The 16,724-nt window shown below is 47.2% G+C and overlaps 1 protein-coding gene across 28 annotated transcripts in view; it reads left to right on the forward strand.

Annotated features, from left to right (window-relative positions):
- Positions 1 to 16,724, forward strand: part of NPHP4 (nephrocystin 4) — a 127,541-nt gene that overhangs the window by 89,744 nt on the left and 21,073 nt on the right. For all 28 annotated transcript variants that reach the window (XR_008517172.1, XR_010136941.1, XR_010136942.1 and 25 more), the window contains 3 exons: positions 113 to 304; positions 793 to 980; positions 13,970 to 14,130. Coding sequence is in view for 23 of the 28 variants with exons in the window: in XM_063715515.1 (XP_063571585.1) it covers positions 113 to 304; positions 793 to 980; positions 13,970 to 14,130 (541 nt within the window). In the remaining 5 variants the exon portion in view is untranslated. The remainder of the gene's footprint in view (positions 1 to 112; positions 305 to 792; positions 981 to 13,969; positions 14,131 to 16,724) is intronic.

Raw genomic sequence — 16,724 nt, forward strand, 5'->3', positions numbered from 1 at the left:
GTGCTATGCCATCAGACTGTTGGACCTTGTGAACACCAGGGTTTCCACAGGGAGGTGCATCAATGGGTCCCCTCTTTCCTGGGAGGCTACCTGAGGAGTCTCTGTGTCTCAGCTCTGCAGGGCAGCCCTCAAGAGCCTCCATGGTGCTCCTGCAGTCTTCCGGCTTTCCTGAGATTCTGGATGCCAATAAACAGCCAGCCGAGGCCGTCAACCCTGCAGACCCCGTGACGTTTAACCCTCAGAAGGAGGAATCAGATTGTCTACAAAGCAACGAGATAGTGCTACAGTTTCTTGCCTTTAGCAGGTAAATCCTTGAATATTCTGTTACTCATCTGGCTTTCACATTTCCTGTGTTGAAGAGAAACTTTGCTGAGGTTCTGACCTGGCAGAACTGTTTATGCTCAGGTCTTAGTAGATTCGGGAGTGCCATCTGTTTTTATCTTATCTTGTCTAGGACCCATCCACAGCATGCTAAATGCTGTGAAAGCTGCTTTACCCCATCTTTTGTGGTCCTTCATTAAAATGTGGACGGTGGGTTGTTCAGGTCTTAGATCTTAGTGTAGCTCCAAAGGCAGCTTCTCTAGCTGGGAGTGTCCTTACACTTGAGAATGCTGCTGTCTGGCCGGCTTGCTGAGAGCACAGCAAAGCGGTTGCATTGGTGACCGTGGCAGCCTCTTTACTGTTGCCCCAGCGACTAAGGTGCCTGGACCATCCCCTATTCAAACGCACATCAGACCCCTCAGGTTCTGTGCCATGGATACTCAATTAACCCAGAGCTGTCGTTGGATTCAGAGTGGCCCAGGACTGCCGAGGAACATCATGGCCAAAGACTGTGTATTTCACCTTCCAGTTCTACCGCTTCCCACCCGCAACGACGCCACGACTGCAGCTGGTCCAGCTGGATGAGGCTGGCCAGCCCAGCTCTGGCGCCCTGACCCACATCCTCATGCCTGTGAGCAGAGATGGCACCTTTGATGCTGGTGAGTACTCGTGTGCGTGGCAAAGGCGAGACATTCTGTACTGAGTTGTGTGTGCAAATTGTCGGTGTTATTAAATAAGTGGTACTATGAAAAGTTTAAAACATACACAACATTAGAATAATACTGTGAACCAGTGCAGCAAACCCTTAGCCCCAGCAGCTCTCAGCTGCCTCCCAACCCAGCGTCCTCCCCCAAGCCAGGGTTATTTTGAAGCAAATCCCAGACATATATAATTTCATGTATGAATATTTCCTTATGTATATCTAAAAAATTAGGAATTCTTATTTGAAAAACATAAACTTAATTGGTATATCCTACCTAAAATAATAACTCCTAATATCGTCAGATATCTAGCCAATGTTAAAATTTTGCTAGTAACCTTATAACATTTTTTTAAGTTTGTCCAGAAATAAGGTCCGTACTGGTCATGGAGCAGTGTGACTCTTCAGTCTCTGTCTGCAGTTGCTGCCATCGTACCTGTCTCTGTTGTTTCTTTTTTATGTATTTGTTGAAGAAGCCACATTGTACTGTAGAGCATCCACCCCACAGTCTGGATTCTGTTTTTGTATCCTGGTGGTAACATAAAAATGTTATTCTGTCCCCTCTTTAGCTATAAATTGGGAGTTAGATCTAGATGCATGATTAGATACTTGTTTTTGTTTTTGGCAAGAATTCTTTTTAGCAGGTGATGTTTGTGCCACCTCCTTCACCTCTGCTGTACCTTTGGCGTCTGCTTACTTCTTTTTATGTTGTGTCAGCAGCCATTATGCCCACCGCTGTGTCATTTGTGCAGTGGTAACGTTCTGCTTCTAGAACACCTCCCTTGTTTGTTAGCTGAGATGCTTCAAAACCAGAAACTTCCTGGTATCAACTTTTTGCTTACCTTAAGGTGCGGTTTGTATAGGAAAGGCTGGATAATACTTGATTCTTCCCTTTATTTGCCAATTTCTGAAGTAATTACATGATTCCCTGGCATCCTTCAAGGATGGGGACCAATGACTTTTTTTTTCTTCGGGTATCATTGTAACGAATAAATTGAAGCTACATTGAATAGAAACACACCTGACATGTTGATATTTTTATTGATGGTCAGTTTCCCCATCTTGGTCAGAGACTCAGCTCGTAAGGGACCCAGCTGGGGTCTGAAACACTGCCACCTCTTGAGGTAGAAAGTGGCAGGTGGAAAAAGTGATGTTAAAATAGTGACCTCAAATGAAGTAGCCTAAAATGGCACCTGACAACAGAGACACAAAGCAAATGCAGCGCTAGGGATCGAGGAGGCTGTTAATAACCAAGAAAGTAATTCACTAGAAAAAGAAACAGTTCCGAATCCGCGAACTTCTAACATACGTAGCCTCAAGATAGAGAGGAGAACTTGATGGACTTACAAGGAGAAATTGGCAAAACTCCACAATCATGGGAGTTCTAGACATACTTCTCAGTAGATCAAACAGAAACAAGTTAATAAGGATATTATAAAATACAGTTTAAAAAGGTGATCTGAGAAAACCTGTACATCTCATTTAGAGAATATGCATTATTTTAAAGCATACTTTGAAACTTAGAAAAACTGATCATCGTTCATATATATTTTTTAGCTCACCAAGCAGGCATCACCCTATACTGAGAGAATCGGTATCAAATCTAATTATATAACTTTCTCTGGCCATAATGCCACAAGATCAGAAGTCAGTCACTCCCTCCCCTGCAACCACTCTGAACTGCTTTTTTTTTTAAATTTTAAAATGTGCTTCTAATTATTCCATGAGTCAATGAAGACCTCAAAATAGAAATGCCTGATTATTTAAAACTGAATGACAAAATAATATTGCATATCAAAACTTAGGAGATGCAAGTAAAATTGTAATTACAGGGGAATTTACAGTTTTAAATGCCTATGTTGGTGAAGAAGAAAGGTACCCTTTAAGATATTGTTTTGATTGTTCAACTTAAGAAGTTTGGGGGAGAAAGACAGAACAAGCCCAGTAAAAGTAGAAGGAAAAAAATTTGATGAGTGTAAATGCTTAGAAGACAAAACAATAGAATGGGTCAGCCAAACAGTTGGGCACCAGGGTCACCAGGTACAACAGGGCATGCTTCTTGTTTCCTGTCCATGGGCACCGTCAGTCAAGAGAGGCAGATGGCGGAGATGAAAGTATCACTTTCTTTATCGTGCATTTATTCATGATAAAGAGGGTGTAGGACTTGGTTGGTCTGAGAGCTAGCTGTGCCCACTGGCGCCAGCCCCTGATGTGGATGGCCTTTGATGCAGGTGGAGGTTGGCCAGACAGCAGCAGGCTTTGCACCTGGGGTGAGCCCTCGCCTCTCTGCATGCCTGGAAGCACATCTCGGACTGTTGCATTCTCTCCTGTGGGCAGATCTGAAAAGACGAGAGTGGGGAGGAGGAGTGAGCAGCCTAGTTAGTTAGTCTATTCCCCATCCCCAGTCAGTTGAGCTGCTCTCGCCCTGAGAGGCGTGGGGGCTGGGCTCAGAGGCCACAGGAGGCTCCTTTGCATGGAGGTGTGAGGCCAGGGAAGGACGTGCTCCTACAGCATTTCCAGGGTTTGGTTTTCTCAACTCACTGACCTTCATCATTACGTTTATGGCCAACCAGGGGTGTGGCCTTTGTCTTTGGGGGAGGGGGCTGGTCACCACCAGGGCGGTTCCAACCTTCCTGAATCACTTCAACTAAGCCAACTACCTTTCCTTTTTCAGTCCTCCTGAGGCCTTTGGTAGACAGTCCAACCGATGTCCCCAGAAGGCTGTAAAATGGATCAGATTAATGCGTTTGTCTCAAGGCTCCTCTGTACCCACTGTTGAACACTTATTCCCTACTGTTTCCCATTCCAAATTCCATCCAGTCATTTTATCCAGCACAGCTCATCAGAGGCTCTGCAGTGAAGTTAAACGATAGCGTTGAGATCATTCAATAAAAAAGGCCAACCACTTAGAGATGCTCCTGACTTGAATATAAACCCCTTTCCATGATGCATTTCCCAGAGAGGAATTAAAGTCCCCAAATTAAATTTCCTTGCAAGTTGAAGTCCAAAGAAATGAAACTCCAAAATCAAATTTTTCTTGTCATTATGAATTAAAATTCACAGTCCAAAATTCTTAAGTTGAAGTCCAAAGAAACCCCACCCGACTGATTTCAATTTCTTACGTAGCTGAATCTCTGCCTGGGCAGGTCTGGGCTTCCTTCAGCAGTCACAGCTTGCGGGAGGGTTCTCTCTGGACAGGCACGGTTCCCTAGGGCCTTGGGAGTTGCATCAGTTCAGGACTGAGCCTCTCATAAGCCTCACTTAAAAGATATTTTTTGTTGTTGTTGAACTATAACATGCGTACGGTAAAGACACAGAGTGCCAGTGCATGGTTCTATTATTTTAAAAAATTAATAATTTTATTTTTTTAGATCAGTTTTAGGTTTACAGAAAAATTGAGTAGCTGGTACAGAGAGTTCCCATAGGACCTCCCCCAACCCCAACAGTTTCCCCTATTATTAACATTTTGCATTGATGTGACACATTCTTTTTTGTTTTTTTGGGGTTTTTTTTGAGACAGGATCTTACTCTGTCACCCAGGCTGGAGTGCAGTGGCACGATCACAGCTCACTGCAGCCTTGACCTCCTGGGCTCAAACAATCCTCCCACCTTAGCCCCCACATAGCTGGGACCACAGGCATGCACCGCCATGCCCAACTAATATTTTTTTGTAGTTTTTGTAGAGATGGGGTTTTGCCATGTTGCCCAGGCTGGTGTTGAACTCCTTGGCTCAAGTGATCCTCCTGCCTCAGCCTCCCAAAGTGCTGAGATGACAGGTGTGAGCCACCATGCCTGCTGGTGTGACACATTTGTTACAATTGATGAACCAGTATTAAAAATTATTATGAACTAAACTCATAGTTTACACTAAAGTTCATTCTGCATTATACAGTCTGTGATTTTTGACAAATACATGACATCATGGATCCACCATGATGGATCATACAGAATAGCTTCATCGCCCTACACCTCCCCTGCGCTCCACCTATTCAGCCCTCCTCTCCTCCCCTGGCACTACTGTTCTTTTGACTGTTTCCATGTTGCCTCTTCCAGAACGTCATACAGCTGGAATTATATAGTATGTAGCTTTTCAAAACTGGTTTCTTCCCCCCAGCACTGTGCATTTAGTTCCTCCGTGGCTTTTTGTGTCTCGCTCACTCATGTATTGGATTGCTGAACGATACTTCATTGCATGTATGTGCCACAGCCTATTTTTCCATTCACCTCTTGAAGGGCATCTTGGTTGTTTACAGTTTTTGGCAATTTTGAATAAAGCTGTTAGAAACATTTGTGTACAGGGTTTTGTGTGTACATAATTTTTCAACTCACTGGTAAATACCAAGGAGTGTGGTTGCTGGATCATGTGGTAAGAGTATGTTTAGTTTTGTTAGGAATCACCATACAGTCTTCCAGAGTGGCTGGGCATTTTGCATTCCCACCAGCAGTGAATGAGGATTCTGGTTGCTCCATATCCTCACCAGCATTTGGTGTTGTCAGTGGTTGGGTTTTAGCTGCTCTAGCAGGCAGTGCAGTGGTGTCTTGTCGTTGTAATTTGCAGTTCTCTAGTGACATATGATGTGGAGCACCTTCTCATGTGCTTATTTGCCATCTGTGTATCTTCTTCCATGAGATTTCTGCTCAGATACCTGAACAGATGTCTTTTTATATTTTGGATGCAAGTCCTTTATCAGATACGTATTTTGCAAAAGTTTTTTCCCTATCAATGGCTTGTCTTTTTATTCTCTTACCAGTATGTTTGGCAGAGTGAAGTTTTTCATTTTAATGAAGTCCAGCTCATTAGTTATTTCTCTCATGGATTATGCATGGGTTGTATCTGAAAAGCCATCTCTGAGGTCACCTAGATTTTGTTCTGTGTCATCTCCTAGGAGTTGTATAGTTTTGTGGTTTACATTTAGGTCTGTGATCCATTTTGAGCTAATTTTTATAAAAGGTATAAATTTTACCAAGTGAACACATCTGCATAACCACCTCCCAGCCCGGAAGGGGCTCTGGAACAGGATGCAGAGGCCTCCCTCACCACAGTCCTTCACCTCCCCCAAGAGAACCACCCTTCTGAATTCTGCCACCGTAGATCAGTTTTGCCCTTTTTTGGACTTCGGTGGGATCATGTTTTATGTTCTGTTTTGAATCCCACTTCTTTTGCTGGCCTCTTGTCTGTGAGGTCCCTGTTCTGTCTGTAGCAGTAGCATTTCCGTTCTCCTGGCTGTAGAGAAACCCAGTGTCTGGTGATTCTGTGATGCTTCTCCATTCAAATAGGCATTGGAATGGGTTCTAGTTTCTGGCTCTTTTGCATAATGCTGCTGCGAGTGTGCTTTTGGCGCACACGGCCGTTGTGTTAGAGATATGCCTGGGAGTGAATGGGTGGGTTGTGGAGCAGCACCTGTTGTTAGGTTTAGTGGATCTGCCAAGCAGGTTTCCCTCGTGCTGCTCCAGCTTCCACATCCATCAGCAGGAGACCGGCAGCCCAGACAGCGCTATGTCCTCGCCAGTCACATGGTGATCGCTGGTTTTCTTTGTTTCTTTGAACTATCCTGATGTAGAGGCATCTCGTGGTCAGAGCTTCCTTGATGATACTGAGTGCCTTTCACAGGCCTGCTGGCCTTAGGGGTATCATCGTTCATGAGGCATGTGTTCAGGTCCCCTGCCCATTTTCTAGTGTGTTGTCTCTGTGTGTGTGTGTGTGTGTGTATGCATGTGTGTGTTTGAATTGATAGGCATTCTTTCTGTATCCCGTCACCAGAGTTAATAGGACATGTAAGATTTTAAAGCACTGGCCCCATACCCACCACATTTAGACAAGCCAATTCCCAGCCCTGAATAGTTGTCCTAAGGAAAATTATGTTCTCAGAATCCAAAATTTGATATTGCCACAGACTCAGGTGTCTGAGTGAATGCAGGTAGATGGGAGAACGCCTTGGTTCCAGCTTCCCAGGCCTTTGCCATGTCCCAATCAGGAGGAAGAACCACTCAGAGAGTGGCATCTGAGATGTGGCTGTCTTCCTGGCAGAGCCGCTAGGGGGCTCGTGCCACGGCCCTGCACGCTGGTCCTCCTGAACTGAAGCTTCCTGCAGCCACACCCGTGAGCCTGGAGGAGCCAAGGAGCCCAGGGCTCCTGAGAGAGGTTTTTTCCGTTTTTGGGTGTTTGGAGCTGTGAATGGCCTTTCTTCTCATCACCTCTTCTTCCTGCACCTTTCGGGGGGCTCTGCCAAGGGTGTGGTCTCCCCTGCGTGCGTTGGTTCCCTCCTTGGCCCTGGGCTTCGTGTCTTCAACCCTTTTTGTTTTCTTTGCTCCTGTGCTGGCCTTTTGCTTCCTAACATGCTCCTCTTGGTGTTTTTATCTCGTGGGGCCCTCCTCAGTGTGAGAGCTGAATTAATTGAATTTGGATCAGCCAAGAGCATCTGTTCTTCCGAAGAACACGGTCCATTTCCTCTCCCTGGGCTGTCCCAGCCGAGAGGCCTCTCCATCAGACCAGCCTCCAGTCCTGCTCCGGGCCACCTAGCACAGCCTCGCTGTCTCTTCCTTAGTGGATCTCCTCTTTCCCGGGCCTTCTGCGAGAGCCCTAATCCCATATGTCCCCACCTACAGAAACCGTGCCGTGTTTCGGAACGTTGCTGAACTGTTCATCTTGAATTATTCGAAAGTAAGTTGTAGACATGCATGGTAACACTCTACCTCTAAATAAGCAACATGCATCTCTTAAAAATAAGGGCACCCTTTTATATACGTGCAATTCTAGTATCACATTTAAGATAACACAAATATCATAGTACCATTTCCCCATTTGTCCCCCGTGTATATTTTTTTGATCTGGGATCCAGCCGGGGTTCCTGTATTGTATTTGTAATTATCACTTTAATCTCGTAGTCGCCTGCATTCTTTTCCAGTGACACTGGCTTTCAGGAGAGGCCAAGTGAGCTGTCTTGCAGAACGTCCCGTGTTCTGGGCTTATCTGGTTGCTTCTTCATGTTGTTGAATTTGTTGCTTTATCCCCCGTGGTTCTTGAACGCCAGGAGTGAGGGCTGAAAGTTGGTTGATTCTGGATCTCAGCATGAACACTTCATTGTCAGTGCCATGTACTTCACAGCCCAACACCTCAGGAGGCACGAATGTGAGACCATCTCATTGTTACGATGCTGATTTGGTCGCTTGGTTAGGGTGCCCACCCCCAGGTTTCTCCTGTAGAAAGAGAGTTTTTCTCTTTGAACTGACTGAAGAATTCTTGGCGCCATTTTTTGGCTTCATGCAAATATCTGGTCCCCAGCAACCTTCCACCTCTTGTTTTAACACCCTGGGCTGAGCTTTGCTTGCGTCAGTTATTTAAGTGGTGTTTTTGAAATGGTAATTTGTCTAATTCTATCATTTGGTCGGCTCTGCCTTTATTAGCTCACATTCTTTGTTAAAAAAGAACTTCCCCTACCGACAAGGGATGAACTACATATATGTGCTCCACAAAGACAGGACAAAGGTTTAATTCTTTCCTTTTAATTGCCGGTTTTCAGAGTGAGAAGTCGGTGGAATAGTTAGCCAAGTAGTGGCGATCCCAGCGTTAGGTGTCCGGCTGTTTTGCTTTGTCTTTGGAGCGTGGCTGTGGTCTCCTGCACCTTCATTGATGCGCGGGGTTGCACTCATTATTATTCCGGGAGCCCTTCTGGCTTTTCACCAGCTCTGATTGGACTTTGAGCGCGTCCTGCTTTCTGGAGCAGTGCCGGTTCCAGGCTCATCTTGTGCTCTCCCTGCTGCCAGCCAGGGCCCGTTTCAACTTTCAACCATGTAAATATTTCATGATGGATGATGTGGATGGATGTGGAAGCTGGTGCAGCATGAGGGAAACCTGCTTGGCAGATCCACTAAACCTAACAACAGGTGCTGCTCCACAACCCAGCCGTTCACTCCCAGGCATATCTCTAACACAATGGCCGTGCGCACCAAAAGCACACTCGCAGCAGTGAAAGGCTTTGAAGCAAGAAGACCCAGAATCAAAGCACCCCATATCCTGATCTCTGAAATGTTATCCCCATTCAGGCAGACCAGGCTCCTCAGAGAAACCGGGAAAATGTAAAACGTGAGTTCATGTTGATCTTCCTAAGTCAGATTTAGAATTTTTCTCATATATTTCCTTATATTATTTGTATGTGTCTTACACAGAAAATCATGGTTTCTCATCATGTATTTACTTATTTATCTTTCCTAACAACATATAGAATGCATTTTCACAATGACACTGCTGATGTTAATTGTTGACTTAATGTCAACAGTGCACGTCCTGCTGAAGTCAGATTCTTCGCAGCTCCTTTTGGGCTCTGTCCCACCGAGGGTTCAGAATTGATTTAGTGTGACCAAAAGCCCTCAAAATAATTCTTATCTCCAGTTTGATATTCAATATGATTCATTTGTTTTAATTTTGTTTTCAATTTTATGTTTGCTTTCCTTTTTAATTTTTTTGGACTGTTTACATGGTTGAAAGTTGAACACCATAGCCCAGTGTGTGCTCGGGCCTCCCTGCTTCCCTTATCCCTGCAGGCTCCTCCCCCTGCCCGGCCTCCTAACAGTAACCAGACTTTTTGTTTCTGGCTGATCCTTCCAGTGTTTTTATTGATTTGTTTTTTCAAAAATAAGCAAACATTTACATTTTATTTTCCCTGTATTCTAATTCAGTGGTAACGTACCAAATACACTCTTCTGCTCCCTGCTTTTTTTCAGTTAACGTCATAGCCCAAGTTTGGCTGCACAGACGTCACCTGTGCCCGTTTCTACGGTAGCTGCGTCACGCTCTGTGGGCTGCATAGACGTCGCCTGTGCCCGTTTCTGTGGTAGCTGCGTCACGCTCTGTGGGCTGCATAGACGTCGCCTGTGCCCGTTTCTATGGTAGCTGCGTCACGCTCTGTGGGCGGCATAGACGTCGCCTGTGCCCGTTTCTACGGTAGCTGCGTCACGCTCTGTGGGCTGCATAGACGTCGCCTGTGCCCGTTTCTATGGTAGCTGCGTCACGCTCTGTGGGCTGCATAGACGTCGCCTGTGCCCGTTTCTGTGGTAGCTGCGTCACGCTCTGTGGGGTGGTTGTGCTGCTGTTTATTCAGCCGGTCTCCTAATAGACGTTTGCATCATTTCTGGTATTTCGCTATCTCAGCAGTTAGTAACCTTGGTTCTTTCTGGTTCTGGAAAGGGGATTATGGAATCACAGGCTTCAGTGGTGTTGACAGACACTGCCCCACACCCTCTGTCGGGTGCCACCGCCCGGGGCCACTGGCAATCTGTGGGACCGCTGGTTTCCTCCTGCTCGCCGTCAAAATGGGACGTTAATGGGTGGTATTTTTACAGTCCCATAGGTGTGAAGTCCATCTTAATGCAGTTTTTTTGTTTTGTTTTGTTTTTGTTTGAAATGAAGTCTTACTCTGTTGCCCAAGCTGGAGTGCAGTGGCACAGTCTTGGCAAACTGCAGCCTCCACCTCCTGGGTTCGAGTGATTCTTCTGCCTCAGCCTCCTGAGTAGCTGGGACTACAGGCACCCGCCACCATGCCCGGCTAATTTTTGTATTTTTTTTTTAAAATTATACTTTAAGTTCTAGGGTACACATGCACAACGTGCAGGTTTGTTACATATGTATACATGTGCCATGTTGGTGTGCTGCACCCATTAACTCATCATTTACATTAGGTATATCTCCTAATGCTATCCCTCCCCCATCCCCCCACCCCATGACAGGCCCCGGTGTGTATGTTCCCCTTCCTGTGTCCAAGTGTTCTCATTGTTCAATTACCACCTATGACCGTTTCTATGGTAGCTGTGTCATACTTTGTGGGCTGCGTAGACGTCACCTGTGCCCATTTCTACGGTAGAGAACATGCGGTGTTTAGTTTTCTGTCCTTGCGATAGTTTGCTGAGAATGACGGTTTCCAGCTTCATCCATGTCCCTACAAAGGACATGAACTCATCCTTTTTTATGGCTGCATAGTAATCCATGGTGTGTATATGCCACATCTTCTTAATCCAGTCTATCATTGATGGACATTTGGGTTGGTTCCAAGTCTTTGCTATTGTGAATAGTGCCGCAAGAGTTAGGAGATGACGGTCCAAGACAAGGCTGCCTTTCCATCTGTTCATTTCTACTGTGTATCTTTCTAAAGAGTTTTAAAGTTTATGTCATATGGGTTTTGCTATTGCTTTGTTTTCTAATTGATTAAATTTTGTGTTTATCTTTACTGTCCCCTCATTTCTCCTTGATTTTTGATATTCTTTACTATTTTCCTTTTTTTTTTGAGCTGCTTAATTCGTTTATCTTAATTCTTTTGTTTGTATGGATATACAAGGATTTAAAGCTATGAATTTTCCTGTGATTACTGCCTTATGATTGTTGATACTGGTAAGTAGTATTTTCATTATTATTAGTTTCCAGAAAATCTTTTTTGATTGTGTTTGCCCTTTGACAGAAAGTTATTTATGAGTAAGTAGTTGCAAGTTTGTTTCTTAAAAAAAATTTTACCTTTTTTTTTTTTTTTTTTGAGACTAGGTCTTGCTCTGTAGCCCAGGCTGGAGTGCAGTGCAGTGGCGCGATCGCAGCTCACTGCAACCTCCACCTCCTGGGTTCAAGTGATGGGCCTCAGCCTTATGAGTCACTGGGGCTACAGGCATGCACCACTACGCCTGGGTGATTTTTTTGTTTTTTGTAGAGATAGGGTTTCGCCATGTTGCCCAGGCTGGTGTATTCATTTCTAGTTTATTGCATTATGTTAAGAGAATATTGTTTGTATTATTTCTACTTTATGGAGCGTAGTTTTTTGTGGCCTAATACATGGTTAGTTTTTATTAATGTTCCAAATACACTTGAAAAGTTGTTTTTCCTGTCATTGGGGTGCTGCGTTAAGATCGATCCCTGCACCCTGTACCCCTGCCATCGTGGGAGTTGGCTACTCTGGTCTTCTAGATTGTTACTCATTCATCATTGCCTGGATCTGCCTTTGAATGGAGAGTGGTTAGTTTCTACCGTTACTGTGTTTTCTGTTTCCTCAACCCCAGAAACAGTGAGGATTCCATCCGGGCTGGGGCACGGTGTTTGTGAAGGGGTCATAGGAGGTGGGCTTGGGGGGGGACAGGGCCACTGCCCCTGAGAGTCTTCTTAGTTCAGTTGGAGGCCAGCTTCCTGGACTTCTGAGTGGGGTGGAAATGACACAGGGTGGACTGTGGGGAGCTTGGACCTCAGGGGTGGCCACAGAGGAGCCACTTGTCTCAGCTGGACAGGGAGGGGAGAGGTCTGAGGCTGCAGTGGGTAGAGTACGCGTGTCCCAAACACAGCTCGACCCAATGGGACCCTCTGTCTTGTCTCCTGGGGAGCTCCTTCCAGTGCCCCGCTGGGCCAGCCCCCGTTCTGTCACCACCGTACCCCAGCACTGCCAGGGCCTTTCAGTGCTACCATTAATTCACTTACTCAGCAAACAAATGACTGCGCCCCTGCCATGTGGGAGGCCCTACACGGGGTAGTGCTGGGAGAACTGGACAAGCAGGGCCCCACCCTTAAGGAGCTCAGGGTCTCAAGACAGGGAGACACTGATCCCAGAGCTGACAGCATGCTGAGAGCTCCTGGAGTGGGGGGCGGGAGCATGCTAGGCACAGGGCCATCCTGGTCTGGGCTCCTCTGACCAGCCTCTCAACTTTCACCCACTGTCCGACAAGCCCCAGTGAGATGCACCCGGTACCTCAGTTGGAAATGCAGAAATCACCCGTCTTCTGCGTCGCTCACGCTGGGTGCTCTCACTAGATGCCACAGTCCAGGCAGGGGGGTGGGGGCTGTGTGGTTGGTCACCTCTGAGGTGCCACACTGGTGACATCCCTGCCCTTGCGTGATGTTAGTCATCAGCTCCTCCTTGGTCTTCGTCCAGATTCCTTATTTGCCTTTTTGCCCCAAGATGCCCCCGTGAGCACCTGCTGCGGCCAGCGCCAGGCCTGAGCAGTGGGTCCTTGCTCCACCCCCTTGGGGCCCACCCTGGGCCCTGCACTCTTCACTCCCCCTAGGTCCCCTGTCCGGACACATTGCCCTCACTCCTTGTCCTCTGGTCTTGAGAAACACAGATGGGATGTGGTCTGTGGTCATCCTGTGGGGCTTGAGGTGGCTGGAGCCTGGGTGGAGAGGACCTGTGGCCATTTTTCAGCCTGGCTTGGGACCTGGCACTGAAGGTGCTGAGTAAATGTTCGCTCCTTCCTCTGCTCATTGGGGGCTGTGGGAATGTTGTCACCGTTATTGACAGAAAGAGAAATAATGTTGTTTTGAAATGCTTCCCACCATTGCTGTTCCTCGAACTTTAACTAAGGATGGTTTGAATGGCATTTTTGTCAATTTAGAATTAATGATAATGTCACTTCAAGAAGATGAAGGCAGGGGCCGCAGTCCAGTTCCCATCTCTTAGCCTGATGACCAGGGCAGACCCCACGGGAGGAGCCTGGGATACCCACGGGACAGGTGCCACGTCCTGCTTTAGGGCCAGGAGAGGGGCTGCTGGGTGTCCCACACATCATTTCTAAGCCTGATCTCGGTTTGAGCTTTGCCTGTGTGTGTGAACATGCCAGTTTTGACAGCAGATGTAGACTACATTTTTTCTTAAATTCTACATGCCCAGAATAATAAACTCCCCAGCCAGCCTCGTAAGGACATTTGTTCCCATCCATCATAGGCTGTTACAAGGACTTGGTGGAACCATAAATCTTATTTTGGGAGGAGTTTATTGTTTCTATGCGAAAGAAATGTAGTCTTCTGAACATGGCTCTTCATTCTGTTAATTTGGATATTTTATGATGTTTTTGATTAATGTGTTTATTAACTGTAGCTATGACAGAAGCAGAAATTAGTCATCATGACCAGAGCCGAAATCTCTTCCAAGTGTAAAGATGATGAATGACTCCAATTACTTTTGGTCTCCTTTGGGGCCTCTTTGACAGGTTCTCCTGGCTTCCAGCTGAGGTACATGGTGGGCCCTGGGTTCCTGAAGCCAGGTGAGCGGCACTGCTTCGCCAGCTACCTGGCCTTGCAGATCCTGCAGATCGACGTCTGGGATGGAGACTCCCTGCTGCTCATCGGATCTGCCGCCGTCCACATGAAGGTAGCGGCTCTCCGGAAGGACAGGCACAGTGGGTGCTGCGTCCCTTATGGGACAAGTCACGCTCCCAGCATCTGTCTGCTTGGAAAGAGTGGGCACTGTCCTGCATAAGACTTGGTTGGCCTTCTTTGTACACTCATTAAAAATAGTGCTTCATTCTCTGTTTCTTGAAAGGAAAAGATTTTTCACTGTCTGAATTCTATAATGTTAGTTGTTTGCTCAAGAAACTCTTAAGATCAAACTCAGTTATCTATTTCTCCTGCAAACTGACCTACCAGGCCGTGTCACTTCATCTCCTTCCATGTGGTGAATGTGGTGAGGGCAGGTGCATCAGAGGTGGGTTGAGGATGAATGAATGGATACGCGAATGACTGGGGTGTGCAGTGTGACCTGATTCCTAAGATCAGTGACACGCGTTGTGTTTTTCTCATTCTAATGAAAATTAGCATCTCTTTTACTAATTGTCCTTTTCCATTCTCCTTGTATACTAAAACCTAAACCCATGGATTCTTTCACTCGTCCTCCCTGGGATTCTTCCCAGGACTTCTCCATTGTATGAAAGGGACCCCATGACAACTCTTGGGTCAAGGACTGGGGCCAGTTTCACACACTACCATGGTGTCCTGAGACTTCTCCTCTCAGGCCATGGGGCGGAGCTGGGAGAGGATGTGGCATCATTATTGCAGCCCCTGAGTCTCTGAGATTTCCCAACTTTTCTTGAGTGCCACATAGCTGCTTTCCTCCTGGATTCCTGACACGGCTGAACCCCCGGGCTTCCTATCTTAGCCTTGTCCTCTCCAGCAGCTGCTGACCCCTGAGAAGCATGGCTCCTCTGCTCCTTCAGCTGCGCTGTGCTCTCGGGGTGGGGGGATGTGGGGGTGTGGGAGTTTTTCCAGCTGCTCTTCCTCTGAGGCATGGTCTGCTCTTGGCTTCCTGTGTCTGACCGACTGATCCAGGCTCCATCCCACCTCCCTGTGACTTCTAGAGGAGGGGGATGCTCCCCAGGGTGGTGGGCTGTGCACAGAACGTTCAGGGTGGGGTCTGCAGTTGGCAGGGACTCCGCAGGGCTTGGCTGCTCTTCTCATGCCTCACCCTGGCCCTCTGTTCCTGTTGGGATCATGGCATGGGCCCCACAGAGTCATCGTGGCCCTTGCTTGTCCGTCTCCCATGCTGGCTTTGGTGTCCCAAGGGGAGGACTGGGTGTTGATACCACAGCATCTCTAGCACAGGCCTCAGCCCCAGCAGGCTCTGCATGGTGGAGAGGCGTGAAGGAGGCAGGCAGTGTGGGAGGCAGAGCCAGGTCCCGCTGGGCACATGTGGGGCGGCAGTGGCTCCCCCGTCATGCCCAGCCGAGCCTTGTGCCCCCTCTTTGCTGTCCCACCTGGAGACGGAAGCCATTTGATCTCCTCCTACATGAAGAGCCCCTTAAACAAGTGCTGTTACGCTTATTGACATAGACTTGAATAAATTAAATTTAAAGCTTCACTTTTCTAAAATAAAATCTTGTAACTTTAAAACTTAGGTAGAAAACATGAAAAACTGAGATGAACAGAGAGAATCCTCTGGACTCCAGATCCTGGGAGAGTTAGGATGCTCTGGTTAGCCTTTGGTGGACTTACTTTCTGCAGGCGGGGCCAGCTTTCATCTTGTTTGAGCTCTTCCTGTCGCAGGTCGCTACAGTGGCTTTTCCTTCTGCTAATCACGGCTGTGGACTTCTTGAAGTTCAATTTTACCCTCATCTTCTAGCCGATTTCCTGGGGGTGCTGGCCGTAACACGTTGCTACGGCGATGAGAAGAGTTTCCTCCAAGGGACGGACGGCTCCTGTGCTGCCTTCAGTGTGACCCCCAGCCCAGCCCTGGGGCAGTTCTGTTTTTATCCTCGTTTCTGGTGGAGAAAACAGAGGCCCAGGGTCACGCTGATGATAATCAGGGCAGAGTCTTAGCCTAATTCTGTCTCTGGAGCTTGTGCTCTTTACCATCCTCTTCTCCCTAATGACATGTTCCCAGAAGTAGAATTCTGATGGCGCCACCATGAGGGCCGCAGGCGTGCAGAGCCAGATGGGGGTTTGGCCCGAAGGCTCAGCCAGGCCTGCACTTCCTGAAGACAGAGGGCACTGCGTCCCATGCCCTTGGCTTCACAGTGCGTCAGCCTTGAAACCAGTCGCCACTGGCCATTTTGATAATGATTTGGGAGGAAAATGGTCCCTTGTTTTCATTCGCATTTCCTTGCCTCCTGGAGAAGCTGACATGGTTTCTTGTATTTGTTGGCCGTTCTCCAAAGGAGACTTCTCATATCTTCTCAGTCTCACACTGACTGAGGTTCTGGAATCATCGATGTCTATGCGGTGATCGTATGCAGTGTAGACGAGTGTGGCGAAGCGAGCAGGGTCTGCGGCAACCGGAAGCCCCAGACCCACAAGGGAAGGGTCAGGTCTGGCGTCTCACTCCCAGAGACAGGCACTTTTGTTGCTGTAGAAATTGGAGAATTACAAAATCAGGAACCTCATCTGCTCCCACACTGCTGCTTATGTGAGAGGAAGCACCAGAGCAGAGAGGGCACACGGGGAAGAGTGTCCCAGCCATGCCTGGGGCACAGC

The sequence above is a fragment of the Pongo abelii genome, chromosome 1 (assembly GCF_028885655.2).
Source record: "Pongo abelii isolate AG06213 chromosome 1, NHGRI_mPonAbe1-v2.0_pri, whole genome shotgun sequence".
In the NCBI taxonomy this organism is placed as follows: domain Eukaryota; kingdom Metazoa; phylum Chordata; class Mammalia; order Primates; family Hominidae; genus Pongo; species Pongo abelii.